A 13818-nucleotide genomic window follows, 5' to 3' on the forward strand; every position below is an offset into this window, starting at 1 on the left:
TTGTGACAATCCTGTGATTTCTAATAGTCCAGTGGGGGGTCTGTGTTGGGAAGGAGGCCAACTGGGTAGAGTAAATCTGCTATGAAGGGGAAGCACCTGGGCAGTGACAGAACAGCCTGGTTTCAGACCCAGCCAGTCCCCTTTTGAAGATGTGACAGTCAATCGTCCTCCACAGAGTTTTAATGCAAATGCATGGAGTTAAGGGGGCAGACGCACGGCCCTGTCTGCTCGCACCTTTCCTGGGTTTCATCCCCCAGACTCACCTGTGGGAAAAGCAGGAAATGCCCATTTCAGGTCCCCCACAAGAACGGGAGACCCCAAGGGCCAACAAATACTGGCTGGAAAGTTCTGCGCAAAGAGCACCAATTTGACTGCTGCGGAGGCAGAGAATTCTGGGTAATGCTGGGCCTTAGCCACGTCTCTCCCAAGGGCTGACCAGCCTCCCCGTGCCACAGAGCCCAGCTTAACCCAACACGAAACGATTCATCACACAGAGGGAGAAGTAGTCTGGTTTCTAGTGCCACGATTACTCCGCTAGGCCCCACTGGCTGGCTGGGAGGCAGACACAGCACTCTGACCTCTGGGCACCACATTCCCTGGCAGGGACTGAAAAACGAAGTGGAGCCAGAGGAGAGAAGCAAGAAAAAGATGAGCCGGCAAGGGGAGCTAAGCAATGCCAAAGGCAGGGGAGCGTTCGCTGGGTGGATCCATCCCAGAAAGAGTGGGATTCCAGAAAACAGGGAAGATTGAGGAGCTAGGGGGCAAATGGCAGGAAGGGACGTGCTAGACTGAATGTTGGGGTGATGACAGCGTGATGCACTAGGCCATGGAACAGTCTGTCCAGAGAACTGGGGGAGTCCCGGTGCTGGGGACTCTAACTAGACCCAGCAACGAGAGAGAGAAATGAATGGCTCTCTTGGCCAAAGCGCACCTGAACAGGTACAGGGTTTCAGCGAGGCTCTAGGGGGTGTAATTTTATTCTTCCCAAAGGAATTGAAGGCTTGTGTGGGTGCCTTGTGAAATGAAGCCTGACAGGTCTGTGCAATTTTCTGGGCAGGGTTTCATGGGTTAATGTTACCTGGTTAGCCATTAACACAATTGACCAGGCTCCTGTGGGCTCACCATTCAAGTGTGAAACCTCACTGCAGCCTCTACCCTATTGGGGACCTTGTAATTGCCCCAGGAGCTCCCAGACCTCCCTGAGAGCCCCGATCCACACGCTTATGCAACAGGTGCAATACCACTTGCTCATCCCAAGTCAGACCCCCAAAATCATGAGATTGGCTTAAAAATCATGACATTTGACAACCTCCTCCACTTGGGGCTCTTGTTCTCTAACATCTGGTGTCAGCGCTGTCCAGGGTCACAGTCTAAAGCTTTTCTCTGCGGCCATGAGGGCTATGAGCATCCTTTATTAAAATGGATGCTGAGCTTCTCATGCAATCATGTGATTCCAGGATCTGGAGCTTTAGGAAACACACCATCCACGGCAGGAGCTCGCAACATTGCTAGCGCCAGAGACCTGATGGGCTGGGGAGCTCCCGGCACCCCACACGGGACAGGGGCAGTGACACACATAGGGCTCCGGTTACTGAAGTCCTGACGGGCTGGGGAGCTCCCGGCACCCCACATGGGACAGGGGCAGTGACACACACAGGGCTCCAGTTACCGATGCCCTGACGAGCTGGGGAGCTCCCGGCAGCCCCACACGGGATGGGGCAGTGACACACACAGTGCTCCGGTTACCGATGTGTTGGATTTGCTCCTTGATGACTTCGCACTCCACTGGCCAGCGTGGTGCCTGCAGGGGGCCTCTCGAGGTGGGCACAGCAAAGAGACCCCGAGGCTCCCGCAGGCGTGGGACCCCAGGGCCCTCAAGGTGATTGAACAGAAGCTGTTTGCTCTTGAGAAGTGCAGCCTCCAGCATGAGAGAACCTGCAAAGAGAAGAGGAGCAGGCACTAGGGACTCCGCAGCGCAGTGCATGGCCGGACGCCCCGATTTCATGGTGTGCACACACAGCAGAGCCTTGGCTTTGGCACTGCTAGGAAAAGGCTTGTGCAGCAGGACACAAACACACCTGGCACCCGTGTCTCAGCAGCAGCAGACTCTGCCAACCAGGTGGAGGTACAGTACCTGCCATGGCCAGTGGACTATAGGAATAAGTACTGCTCAGCACTCCTGGGGACTTGCTGCCTAGGGCAACATAACCAGTGGACTAGGAGAACGGGTACCAGCTGCTCTTCAGTGGACACAGTGGAGAGGGCCTGCCTGTGGCTCTGTGATTCAGGGCCACCCGGCCACAGCACACACCAGAGTTGCATGGGGGCAGCCCTAGCTTGGCTACTTGCGGAAGGTGCCTCAGGGAGTGTATCCCAATGGAGGATCAAGCCCACTGGAGCATCCCTCTGCCTGCCCAGGGGACGCCCTTCTCCCTTCCTAGGGCTTGTGAGAGGAAGCTGGCCTGAGTCTGCAGAGCCGCCTGCACCTGCGGAGCGCCCCGGCATACACTCAAGGCGGCAGGATTTGGCTTGCTCAGGAAACCTTAATTCTGACTCTCCTAGATGGGAAGGGCTGCACTTTGCCACTGGACATTGTGTGTTCATTGATAAATGTATTATCTTCAACTGGCTCACAAAGGGTTCCCCCCCCGTAAAGCCATTGTGCTTTCTGCTTTGGGTGGCAGTAGCTCCCAGGGGCCCAGCCACGGCCCAGCACCCCATTGTGCTGGATGCTGTGCAGACACAGAACAGTCCCATGCCACAGAGCTGCGTCGGCACAGTACCACACTGCAGGCCTGTGGCCGACTCCCAAGCCCAGCGCTGGGCATATTAGTAGTGTCGCCACCCAGTATCAGCTTTACTCTATTGTATTTTTAATGAAATTTCTATTAACAGGATCTTCAAAGCAGCTTTGCCTTTGGGGCATTAAGCCAGACGGCCCTCCCTGCCCCCAGTCCAGCCAAAAGGTGACAGCCCGGCCAGTTCCCACTGTGGTTGCGAGGCCCTCACTGACAGGGAGGGAGTGTGAGCACGAGATGTGGGAATGATCAGGGGACAAGGACACAGTTATCAGCCCAAAGGCAATGGGCTCAAGCCATGCCAGGGGGAGTGGCGAGGCCTTCCTGGCCAGAGAGCCATCTGCAACCCACTGGCCGTTGCCCTAGGGTAGGGCTGGAGGGAGGCTGCTTTTGTGGGAGCAAGTGAACTTGCAGTTTAAGACAGAGATGGTGATAAACTTGCCCGCTGGAAGGAGGCTCCCAGAAGTGAACCCAAGGCTAAGCCTGGCCACACTCACCCAGGACCAGAACATGCAGCTGGGGAGGATACTGCTACGTGCAAAACATCTCTGGGAGGGACAGCGGGGCATTGCTGGCTCCAATGGCAACCCGAACAAGCCAGGTGAGTGAGGAAGTGGGCTCCTGGCTGGCTCATCCTGACAACAACTAAACCGCTGATTCCCCCCTTTCCCTGGGCCAGTCCTGGAGAGGGCAGACAGGCAGCACAGAGCAGCCAGCTGAGCAGGGGACGACACCCACTAGCACAAGCTACAGAACCCAAGAACAGTGTCTGTCTGCTCAGACTGCACTTCCTGGCGGACTGCGAAGCTCCACAGGGCAAGCCGGCCGCAGAACAGAGCCTTTTTCCAAGGGGGTTTCTTTTTACTTTTGGAGCCTTTTCTAGGAGGATGCCTGCAACTAACTGTTTTTACCTAACCTTCCCGCGTGTGTGTGTGTGTGTGGGAAGTAATCGCACCGTGCTGCTAAGTCCATATTAGAAACTCATCACACCTGGATTTACCTAACTCCTAAGTAAGCTGCCCCAGATTGCTCTATGCCGCCCTGGCTCTGTGCAGGTGTTAGCGAAAACCACTCTGCCTGAGAGGGGAACTTGGGGGCTGGCCCCATTGCACTGACAGGAAGTGGAGAGATTAGCTGGGGGGGAGAAAGTTGAGCAAACCATTGCATTGTTAGTGCTTCAAAGAGAGGCAGCAGAATTTCTAGGGCTAAGAAGAAGGCTGCTCTACCTCGGAGAGTCAGTCTGTGTATAAGGGTTTGTGGATAAGGCTGTGTTCGGCTGGTTGCATGATGTGACTGACTGTGATCATGCAAGGATTTGATCGATTGTTGATCTCAATCTATTTTCGTGTCACAGTTATTCATTCCCACTTATGCTATTGGTAGTTCCTTGATGAAGTGTTGTAGTAGCCAGGCAAGGTACTAACAAACTTCAACAGGACTTTATTTTTTAAAGTGGAAACCTCTTTTCCAAGCTCCTGCTGCACCCTCAGTAGCTCTCCATCCGCCTCTTTTAACTCCTCCCCCTCCTTCGTGTTTCCTGTCCTTTCAGACTCCCAACAGCCAGTGCTCCCAATTCTAATAATTACAAGCAACATCTAAACACCACATGAAGCCATCAGATCTCCACTGGAACCCCCATTCGATTGCTGCATTGATGAGCGTTGCAGGGAAGTACAGCAAATTTGTTAGCTTTATGTTTGCTAGTTTGTGTTCTCAGTAAAATTCATAAAAAGGACAGCGGATTGGTTTTCTCTCACTGAATGACTCAGAGGCCCAAACAACCTATAAAAGTTTCTGAGAGTCACTAACCTGCACCAGAATTAAACCCCATTACCACTACACAAGTGCTCTGGGATATACAGTAGTCATTCTTTGCCAAACCTCCTCAATAGGGTAGACAAGATTTCACAGCCTTGATCAATCTACAGGGAAAAGACAGGCAGAAAACACTGGGTCTTCTTTATGCCCTGCCCAAGGAAGGGTCCCTGCCACTGCCCCCACCTTTGCAGATCCCCTTTATAAAGAAACCCTCACTAGAAAAGGGGACAGTGCAATACTGGGGTGAGATCTTGACCTCCCCAACCCTGGATTTTATACAATTTATTCTCCACTCTCCTGGGGCAACCATTCACCTCCCTAGCAGCCCACTAACAGGCCATTCCCCCTTAGCTCGGATAGACTCTGTGTTGCAACAACTTCCGTATCTGGGGAGGTTTCTCCCTGCTCTTCAGGGGACACCAATTGCTCTTCCCCAGATGCATGGTCTTGCAAAGCTTTCAAACAGTGCTAGCTCACTTGGATGTCATCTGTTCCTTTACTTAGCCAAGATGCAATCCCCAGCCAGCAGTGTGTTCTATGAAGTGATGTTCATACCTCTGGGTGAGGGTTGCCCCATGGTTCCCCAGCTAGCCCACTAACGTGGGTGTTTATGGACCCGTTTGCTATGGACCCAATCCTTCCCCTACACCCCGCCCCTGCTGTCTGTTTCCAATCTAACGCAGCCCCTGAGTTGCAGACAGCGGCTGAACTGAGCCACTGGCTGTCATGGCCAAAGGAAACCCAGCTCCTCACGCTGAGTAGCTCACTCACAGATCAGCTTCTTCCTGTTATCCTGAAGGGAATTGCGGTCTGATCCTCCGCTCTCCTGCTCCAGCAGAGAGTATGAGCTCTTTGGCCTGCGCTCTCGTGACGGGAGGGAGCTGCTTTCAGCAGTTTTCTCCTCATCTAGGAAGGGATGTTGCTGTTAGTGCTGGGGAACCTCCATTTCTTGGGACATTTAAAGCTAGCCTGGCCACCGTGCTGTAGGGAACGATCCAGAACTGCTCCTGGGGGGTGGGCCAGATTGCACCCAGCAGGTCTTCCAGCCTACAGCTACTCTGCTTCTGAGCACTAGGGAGAGAAGGGCTAGTGGCTGTAGGATCCTCTCAGGGGATCTCAGTCATTTAACATGAAAAGACTAGCCAGCCACCAGGTGCCGGAGGAGGTACTCTGCCCCGCGGCTCCCTATAGGCACAGAAAGAGCCTGCAGTTACTAGATGCTTGAATACGAGCCAAGGCTTCTTCTGGCAATACGGGAAGCTATGTGATCAGAGACTCAGTCTTGTCTCAGGAGCAGAGGACCAGGTTCGGATCCTGCCAGGATGCAGACTTCGCTCCAGGGCTCCCAGCCTTCAAGCGAGACACAGTAGGGACACAGCCCACTCCACAATCACACAGGTCTGCCTGCTCCAGCACCAGCCTACCAGAGACATTAAAGGCAAAAAGGACATGCTGCACTGATCCCCTTCTAACAGCACTCTGCCTAGCCAGTATCACGCACTGCGGCCCTGGGCACGCAGTGAGCGGCATGTTCTCCTTTGGGGGGGTCTCCATACAGCAATGGGGGAGGGAAAACATTTCAAAATACAGGGAAATATCACTGTAAAGGCACCTTTGTAAATTGCCTAGCTCTTCAGCTGACAGTGTCCCCTTCCCACAGCTGTCCCAGCATGCGGTGCCCAGTGCAGGATGGCAGTTCTAGAGGGGAGGGGGGTGAAACCCAGGGGCATCCAGTGGGCTCTGAGTCACTGTTTGCTGACCAGTGAAACGTCCTGGGCTAGTGAACAGCAAGCTACCCAACTGCTCTTACCTCTGAAGTAGCCATAGTACTGGAGATGGTGATGCATGAAGCTCTCATAGGGGTCTGCGAGCAGCTGGGGAAGGAAAGAGAAGGGTAAGTGAGAGCCAGGCCCCCACACCCACAGATGCCAGCACATAGGAATTTAATGAACAAACAGGTCAGAGTCCACGTGGCCAATCCCTTGTAGGCACAGCCCCCCAGTGCCCGCCCCTTTCACGTGTGCCCACCCACCCTGATGCCCCTTTTGCCCTGGGGCCCCCACTGCTCCCCTCTCCTTGCTGCAGTCCCCAATGGCATGGCCCTGTAGGCTGAAAGGATCCCACTCTCCCCCCTAGGCCCAGTTCAGCAGGGCTGGGCTCTGCACTAACCTCAGGGGTTGGCTCCTGGACCGGACTCATGACAGGTAGTGGTGACAGCTCTGACAGACACTAGGGGGAAGCACAGAAACTAGTGACCAAGGGGCCTGGAAGGGACCTGAAAGCCCCCAGTCCCTGACCAGATACACACCAGGCCTCCCATTCTACCCCTCTCTCCCTCACTCTATGAGGTGAAACCCAGCTCTGCATCCTCCCCTGCCCCTCACCAGCTCTCTAGACCCTGAGACACCATCCCAAACCAGGATCCAGGGCAGAATCCTCAGAGTGGATGGCTGGTTCCCAGAGATGGGGCGCATCTGTCAGGTTATCAAGAAACTCTCCAACCACATCACACCCCCACGCTGCTCATCACAGCCATCGCCTGCCCCACGAGGCTCTGTGCTCCAGGGGCCCCAGCCCCTCTGCTCTGCACCCCCAGCACCACTCATCATGGCCATCACCAGCCCTGTGGGGCTGTGTGAACCCAGTGCCCGCTCTGTACAGGGCTGCTCCCCCAGGCAGCTGACGGCCTGGAGCCAGGGCTGCACTGGAATCACAGGCCAGGGGTCCTGACGCAGCCAGATGCATATGGAAAACAGCACAAACGGCTGTAGGGAAACCCCCCTCATGCCTTGCAGCCCAGACTGCCCCCAAGCTCCCCCTGCTCTAGAGCCGAGACTGCCCCCAAGCTCCCCCAGCTCTAGAGCCAAGACTGCCCCAGAGCTCCCCCTACTCTAGAGCCGAGACTGCCCCAGAGCTCCCCTTGCTCTAGAGCCGAGACTGCCCCAGAGCTCCCCCCGCTCTAGAGCCGAGACTGCCCCCGAGCTCCCCCAGCTCTAGAGCCGAGACTGCCCCCGAGCTCCCCCTGCTCTAGAGCCGAGACTGCCCCAGAGCTCCCCCCGCTCTAGAGCCGAGACTGCCCCCGAGCTCCCCCAGCTCTAGAGCCGAGACTGCCCCCAAGCTCCCCCCGCTCTAGAGCCAAGACTGCCCCAGAGCTCCCCCTACTCTAGAGCCGAGACTGCCCCAGAGCTCCCCCTGCTCTAGAGCCGAGACTGCCCCAGAGCTCCCCCTACTCTAGAGCCGAGACCGCCCCAGAGCTCCCCCTGCTCTAGAGCCCAACCTGACCCCCAAACGCCCCCCACTCTAGAGCCCAGCCTGACCCCCAAACGCCCCCCTCTCTAGAGCCGAGACCGCCCCCCAAACTCCCCCTGCTCTAGAGCCCAGACCCCCCGAGCTCCTGCTGCTCTAGAGCCAGGACCCCCCCGATCTAGAACACGGACTCCCCAGAGTTTCCCCGGCTCTAGGGCCCAAAACCCCCCGCGCCCCTCACCGCAGCCTCCCGCCCTGCTCCGGGCCCCTCCTCATGCCGGGACGCGGTAACCCAGCAACAGGCAGTGGGCGTGGCGCCGGGGAAAAGCTCTCTGCTTATTGGTCCATCCGTGTGGCCCGGTAGGAGCCAATGGCGGAGCCGGGTGAAATCGAAGCCTCCCTTCCGCGCTCCGGGGCTCGCTCAGCGCCGGCCCCGCCTCCGGCCTGGGGAGACCTCGCCCCCGCCCCCTCCCGCTCCATACCCGCTGGGCTGGGCCTGCGCCGTGGCTGGCTCTGTATGGACCGAGTCCCACAGCCCCCTAGCCCCGCACCTGTGTGCGCGTAGAGACTGGGCCCCACCGCCCCCGTCGCCCTGGGGACCTGCCCATTTGTATACAGACCTGGTCCCACAGCCCCCTAGCCCCGCACCTGTGTGCGCGTAGAGACTGGGCCCCACCGCCCCCGTCGCCCTGGGGACCTGCCCATTTGTATACAGACCTGGTCCCACAGCCCCCTAGCCCCACACCTGTGTGCGCGTAGAGACTGGGCCCCACCGCCCCCGTCGCCCTGGGGACCTGCCCATTTGTATACAGACCTGGTCCCACAGCCCCCTAGCCCCGCACCTGTGTGCGCGTAGAGACTGGGCCCCACCGCCCCCGTCGCCCTGGGGACCTGCCCATTTGTATACAGACCTGGTCCCACAGCCCCCTAGCCCCACACCTGTGTGCGCGTAGAGACTGGGCCCCACCGCCCCCGGCGCCCTGGGGACCTGCCCATTTGTATACAGACCTGGTCCCACAGCCCCCTAGCCCCGCACCTGTGTGCGCGTAGAGACTGGGCCCCACCGCCCCCGTCGCCCTGGGGACCTGCCCATTTGTATACAGACCTGGTCCCACAGCCCCATAGCCCCGCACCTGTGTGCGCGTAGAGACTGGGCCCCACCGCCCCCGGCGCCCTGGGGACCTGCCCATTTGTATACAGACCTGGTCCCACAGCCCCATAGCCCCGCACCTGTGTGCGCGTAGAGACTGGGCCCCACCGCCCCCGTCGCCCTGGGGACCTGCCCATTTGTATACAGACCTGGTCCCACAGCCCCCTAGCCCCGCACCTGTGTGCGCGTAGAGACTGGGCCCCACCGCCCCCGTCGCCCTGGGGACCTGCCCATTTGTATACAGACCTGGTCCCACAGCCCCCTAGCCCCGCACCTGTGTGCGCGTAGAGACTGGGCCCCACCGCCCCCGGCGCCCTGGGGACCTGCCCATTTGTATACAGACCTGGTCCCACAGCCCCATAGCCCCGCACCTGTGTGCGCGTAGAGACTGGGCCCCACCGCCCCCGTCGCCCTGGGGACCTGCCCATTTGTATACAGACCTGGTCCCACAGCCCCATAGCCCCGCACCTGTGTGCGCGTAGAGACTGGGCCCCACCGCCCCCGTCGCCCTGGGGACCTGCCCATTTGTATACAGACCTGGTCCCACAGCCCCATAGCCCCGCACCTGTGTGCGCGTAGAGACTGGGCCCCACCGCCCCCGTCGCCCTGGGGACCTGCCCATTTGTATACAGACCTGGTCCCACAGCCTCCTAGCCCCGCACCTGTGTGCGTGTAGAGACTGGGCTCCACCGCCCCCGTCGCCCTGGGGACCTGCCCATTTGTATACAGACCTGGTCCCACAGCCCCATAGCCCCGCACCTGTGTGCGCGTAGAGACTGGGCCCCCACCGCCCCCGTCGCCCTGGGGACCTGCCCATTTGTATACAGACCTGGTCCCACAGCCCCATAACCCCGCACCTGTGTGCGTGTAGAGACTGGGCCCCACCGCCCCCGTCGCCCTGGGGACCTGCCCATTTGTATGCAGACCTGGTCCCACAGCCCCATAGCTCCGCACCTGTGTGCGTGTAGAGACTGGGCCCCACCGCCCCCGTCGCCCTGGGGACCTGCCCATTTGTATACAGACCTGGTCCCACAGCCCCATAGCCCCGCACCTGTGTGCGCGTAGAGACTGGGCCCCACCGCCCCCGTCGCCCTGGGGACCTGCCCATTTGTATACAGACCTGGTCCCACAGCCCCATAGCCCCGCACCTGTGTGCGTGTAGAGACTGGGCCCCACCGCCCCCGTCGCCCTGGGGACCTGCCCATTTGTATACAGACCTGGTCCCACAGCCCCATAGCCCCGCACCTGTGTGCGCGTAGAGACTGGGCCCCACCGCCCCCGTCGCCCTGGGGACCTGCCCATTTGTATACAGACCTGGTCCCACAGCCCCATAGCCCCGCACCTGTGTGCGCGTAGAGACTGGGCCCCACCGCCCCCGTCGCCCTGGGGACCTGCCCATTTGTATACAGACCTGGTCCCACAGCCCCATAGCCCCGCACCTGTGTGCGCGTAGAGACTGGGCCCCACCGCCCCCGTCGCCCTGGGGACCTGCCCATTTGTATACAGACCTGGTCCCACAGCCCCATAGCCCCGCACCTGTGTGCGCGTAGAGACTGGGCCCCACCGCCCCCGTCGCCCTGGGGATCTGCCCATTTGTATACAGACCTGGTCCCACAGCCCCATAGCCCCGCACCTGTGTGCGTGTAGAGACTGGGCCCCACCGCCCCCGTCGCCCTGGGGACCTGCCCATTTGTATACAGACCTGGTCCCACAGCCCCATAGCCCCGCACCTGTGTGCGCGTAGAGACTGGGCCCCACCGCCCCCGTCGCCCTGGGGACCTGCCCATTTGTATACAGACCAGGTCCCACAGCCCCCTCGCCCCGCACCTGTGTGCGCGTAGAGACTGGGCCCCACCGCCCCCGTCGCCCTGGGGACCTGCCCATTTGTATACAGACCTGGTCCCACAGCCCCATAGCCCCGCACCTGTGTGCGCGTAGAGACTGGGCCCCACCGCCCCCGTCGCCCTGGGGACCTGCCCATTTGTATACAGACCTGGTCCCACAGCCCCATAGCCCCGCACCTGTGTGCGCGTAGAGACTGGGCCCCACCGCCCCCGTCGCCCTGGGGACCTGCCCATTTGTATACAGACCTGGTCCCACAGCCCCATAGCCCCGCACCTGTGTGCGCGTAGAGACTGGGCCCCACCGCCCCCGTCGCCCTGGGGATCTGCCCATTTGTATACAGACCTGGTCCCACAGCCCCATAGCCCCGCACCTGTGTGCGCGTAGAGACTGGGCCCCACCGCCCCCGTCGCCCTGGGGACCTGCCCATTTGTATACAGACCTGGTCCCACAGCCCCATAGCCCCGCACCTGTGTGCGCGTAGAGACTGGGCCCCACCGCCCCCGTCGCCCTGGGGACCTGCCCATTTGTATACAGACCTGGTCCCACAGCCTCCTAGCCCCGCACCTGTGTGCGTGTAGAGACTGGGCTCCACCGCCCCCGTCGCCCTGGGGACCTGCCCATTTGTATACAGACCTGGTCCCACAGCCCCATAGCCCCGCACCTGTGTGCGCGTAGAGACTGGGCCCCACCGCCCCCGTCGCCCTGGGGACCTGCCCATTTGTATACAGACCTGGTCCCACAGCCCCATAACCCCGCACCTGTGTGCGTGTAGAGACTGGGCCCCACCGCCCCCGTCGCCCTGGGGACCTGCCCATTTGTATGCAGACCTGGTCCCACAGCCCCATAGCTCCGCACCTGTGTGCGTGTAGAGACTGGGCCCCACCGCCCCCGTCGCCCTGGGGACCTGCCCATTTGTATGCAGACCTGGTCCTACAGCCCCATAACCCTGCATGTGTAGAGACTGGGCCCTACTGCTCCCATCACCTCAGGGACATGCAGGTGTGATTCTGTGTGGCCTGGGCTGCTGGTATTAATTTAGGTGGAATATAGGGGCTAAAGGTGTTAACATAATTGAGTCCACGATCATCGTTAAACAACACGCAAAGCTTGGGATACGGCGACTTCAGCCTGCTTAGCACCGTGGTTAATAGTATTAAAAATCCTTTAAACTTCAATAAAAACGACAGAAAAGGAAATTCACTTAAAGCCTTTACAATGTGAAGTGTTAAATAAGACTTATTTTCACCAGCCTTGCCCCCTTCCCCTTGAGCTGCAGAGAGTTTTTCAGAAGGAAAAAGCCCTCGTTCGATGTATTAAAGACAGCCATACCTGTCATTCTGGGGAAAAGGGAAGAAGTTGGTTGAGGGGCTAGAGCTGCGAGCACTGCTGCTGCTAAAGTCCAGCTTCAGAAGGCAAAGCCTCCTCACTTGACAGTCTCTTAGATTGAAACAAAGGTGGTAAAAAACTGTCATGCCAGGTGGTGTTTGGGATTCAGCTGGAGCTGGTACAGATGGCGATAGCATCTGGGCCCCTCTCTCTGGCTGGGTCTGGTCAGGGCATCTCTCCGCTTTAGGGTGATAAAGGTCCATGCTGCGGGCAGGGGGAGCCATGATGGTGAAGCTCACTCCAGGAGACTTTTTTTTTTTTGGTTCGTTTCCCACAAAATCTTTCAGGACCCAACAAGGCAGTGATGGGTTGACTACCCCATCCCCTCATTATTTTGTCCACCAATTAAGCTTAATATCCAACATACCAATTTGGGTTCATTAACTTCCGGCTCCCTTCAGCCCTGCCCACATTATACAATGGGTGTTAGACACCATACCCCACTGCCTAGAGAGGATCTGCCAGGTCAATTTAGTCTTTAGGATTCACTAGAACAGTGGTGCTCCCCTTTTCCTCACTGATTGGCATGGAAGTGGGGGCATTCCTCTGCACCCCCTGCCCCGTGGCTGAGAACACCTGCACTAGGATTACATAGGTGTGACTCAGTAAAAACCAACAATCCTTCCACCCTGCCAAGAACCTTTTGGCACATAAGGACATGGCTTTATGAGCAGCAAGTGGCTGGCGGAACAGGGGACAAGGCCAGGACTGAAAGGCCAATGCAATGAATGATGCTGAAAAAAAATCTCATGACATGGATTTTTACCACAATCAGCACCCAGGGTGTTATGGGTAAGGCTACCTGTTAGTCACGGGTATTTTTAGTAAAAGTCATGGACACGTCACAGGCAGTAAACAAACAGTCACAGCCCATGACTTGTACCATATACCCCTGACTAAAATGGGGCCAGGGGTGCTCTGGGGGGGTGGCCTGGAACCCTCACTGGTGCTGGAGGGTGCGAGCAGAGGCATGCAGCCCAGGGCGGGGTGGGTGGGGGTGGGGTGTGTGAGTGTGAGAGATATATGAGAGCTGACAGGCTCCCTATCCTCCAACTCTGCGCAGCTCCCTGGAAGCGGACTGCATGTCCCTGCAGCTCCTAGGGGGAGGGAAGGCTGGGGGGGGGCTCCGAACACTGCTCCCAACCACGAGCTCCAGCTCCACAGCTCCCATTGACTAGAAACCACAGCCAATGGGAGCTGCGGGGGTGGTGCTGGCAAGCAGGGGCAGCATGCAAACCCCCCTGGCCTCTCTGCCTAGGAGCTGCAGGGACCTGCCCTCTGCTCCCTAGGAGTCCCTCCAAGGTAAGCACTGCCCGGCACTCCAAACCCCTGCCCCTGGCCCTCCTCCCACACCTAAACTGCTGCTCCTGATGGCTCAGGGGCTGCCCGAACACTTGGGCAGCCCCTGAGCCAGCTGCACCATCCGCTGCAAAAGTCACGAAGGCACGAAATCCATGACAGACACACTGCCTTAGTTATGGGCCCTACTGTACAGGCAGGAGGGTGTCCGAGGTGGCATCCAGCCTCCCTGATGAGATTCCCTGGCGTAGCTGAGCCTGCATCAACAACTGCTTT

At 58.7% G+C, this 13818-nt stretch overlaps 1 protein-coding gene across 2 annotated transcripts in view; it reads right to left on the reverse strand.

Moving 5' to 3' along the window:
* The window catches only part of AGBL2 (AGBL carboxypeptidase 2), a 48398-nt gene extending 40206 nt beyond the window's left edge, over positions 1-8192 (reverse strand). For both annotated transcript variants that reach the window (XM_037898672.2, XM_043549729.1), the window contains exons 1-5: positions 8104-8192; positions 6786-6845; positions 6427-6490; positions 5388-5522; positions 1747-1935 (exon numbers count right to left, since the gene is read on the reverse strand). In XM_037898672.2, the coding sequence (XP_037754600.2) occupies positions 1747-1935; positions 5388-5522; positions 6427-6490; positions 6786-6815 (418 nt within the window). In that variant the 5' untranslated portion in view covers positions 6816-6845; positions 8104-8192. The remainder of the gene's footprint in view (positions 1-1746; positions 1936-5387; positions 5523-6426; positions 6491-6785; positions 6846-8103) is intronic.
* Between the last annotated feature and the right edge of the window lie 5626 nt (positions 8193-13818).

This window comes from Chelonia mydas, chromosome 6, assembly GCF_015237465.2.
Source record: "Chelonia mydas isolate rCheMyd1 chromosome 6, rCheMyd1.pri.v2, whole genome shotgun sequence".
Taxonomy (NCBI): domain Eukaryota; kingdom Metazoa; phylum Chordata; order Testudines; family Cheloniidae; genus Chelonia; species Chelonia mydas.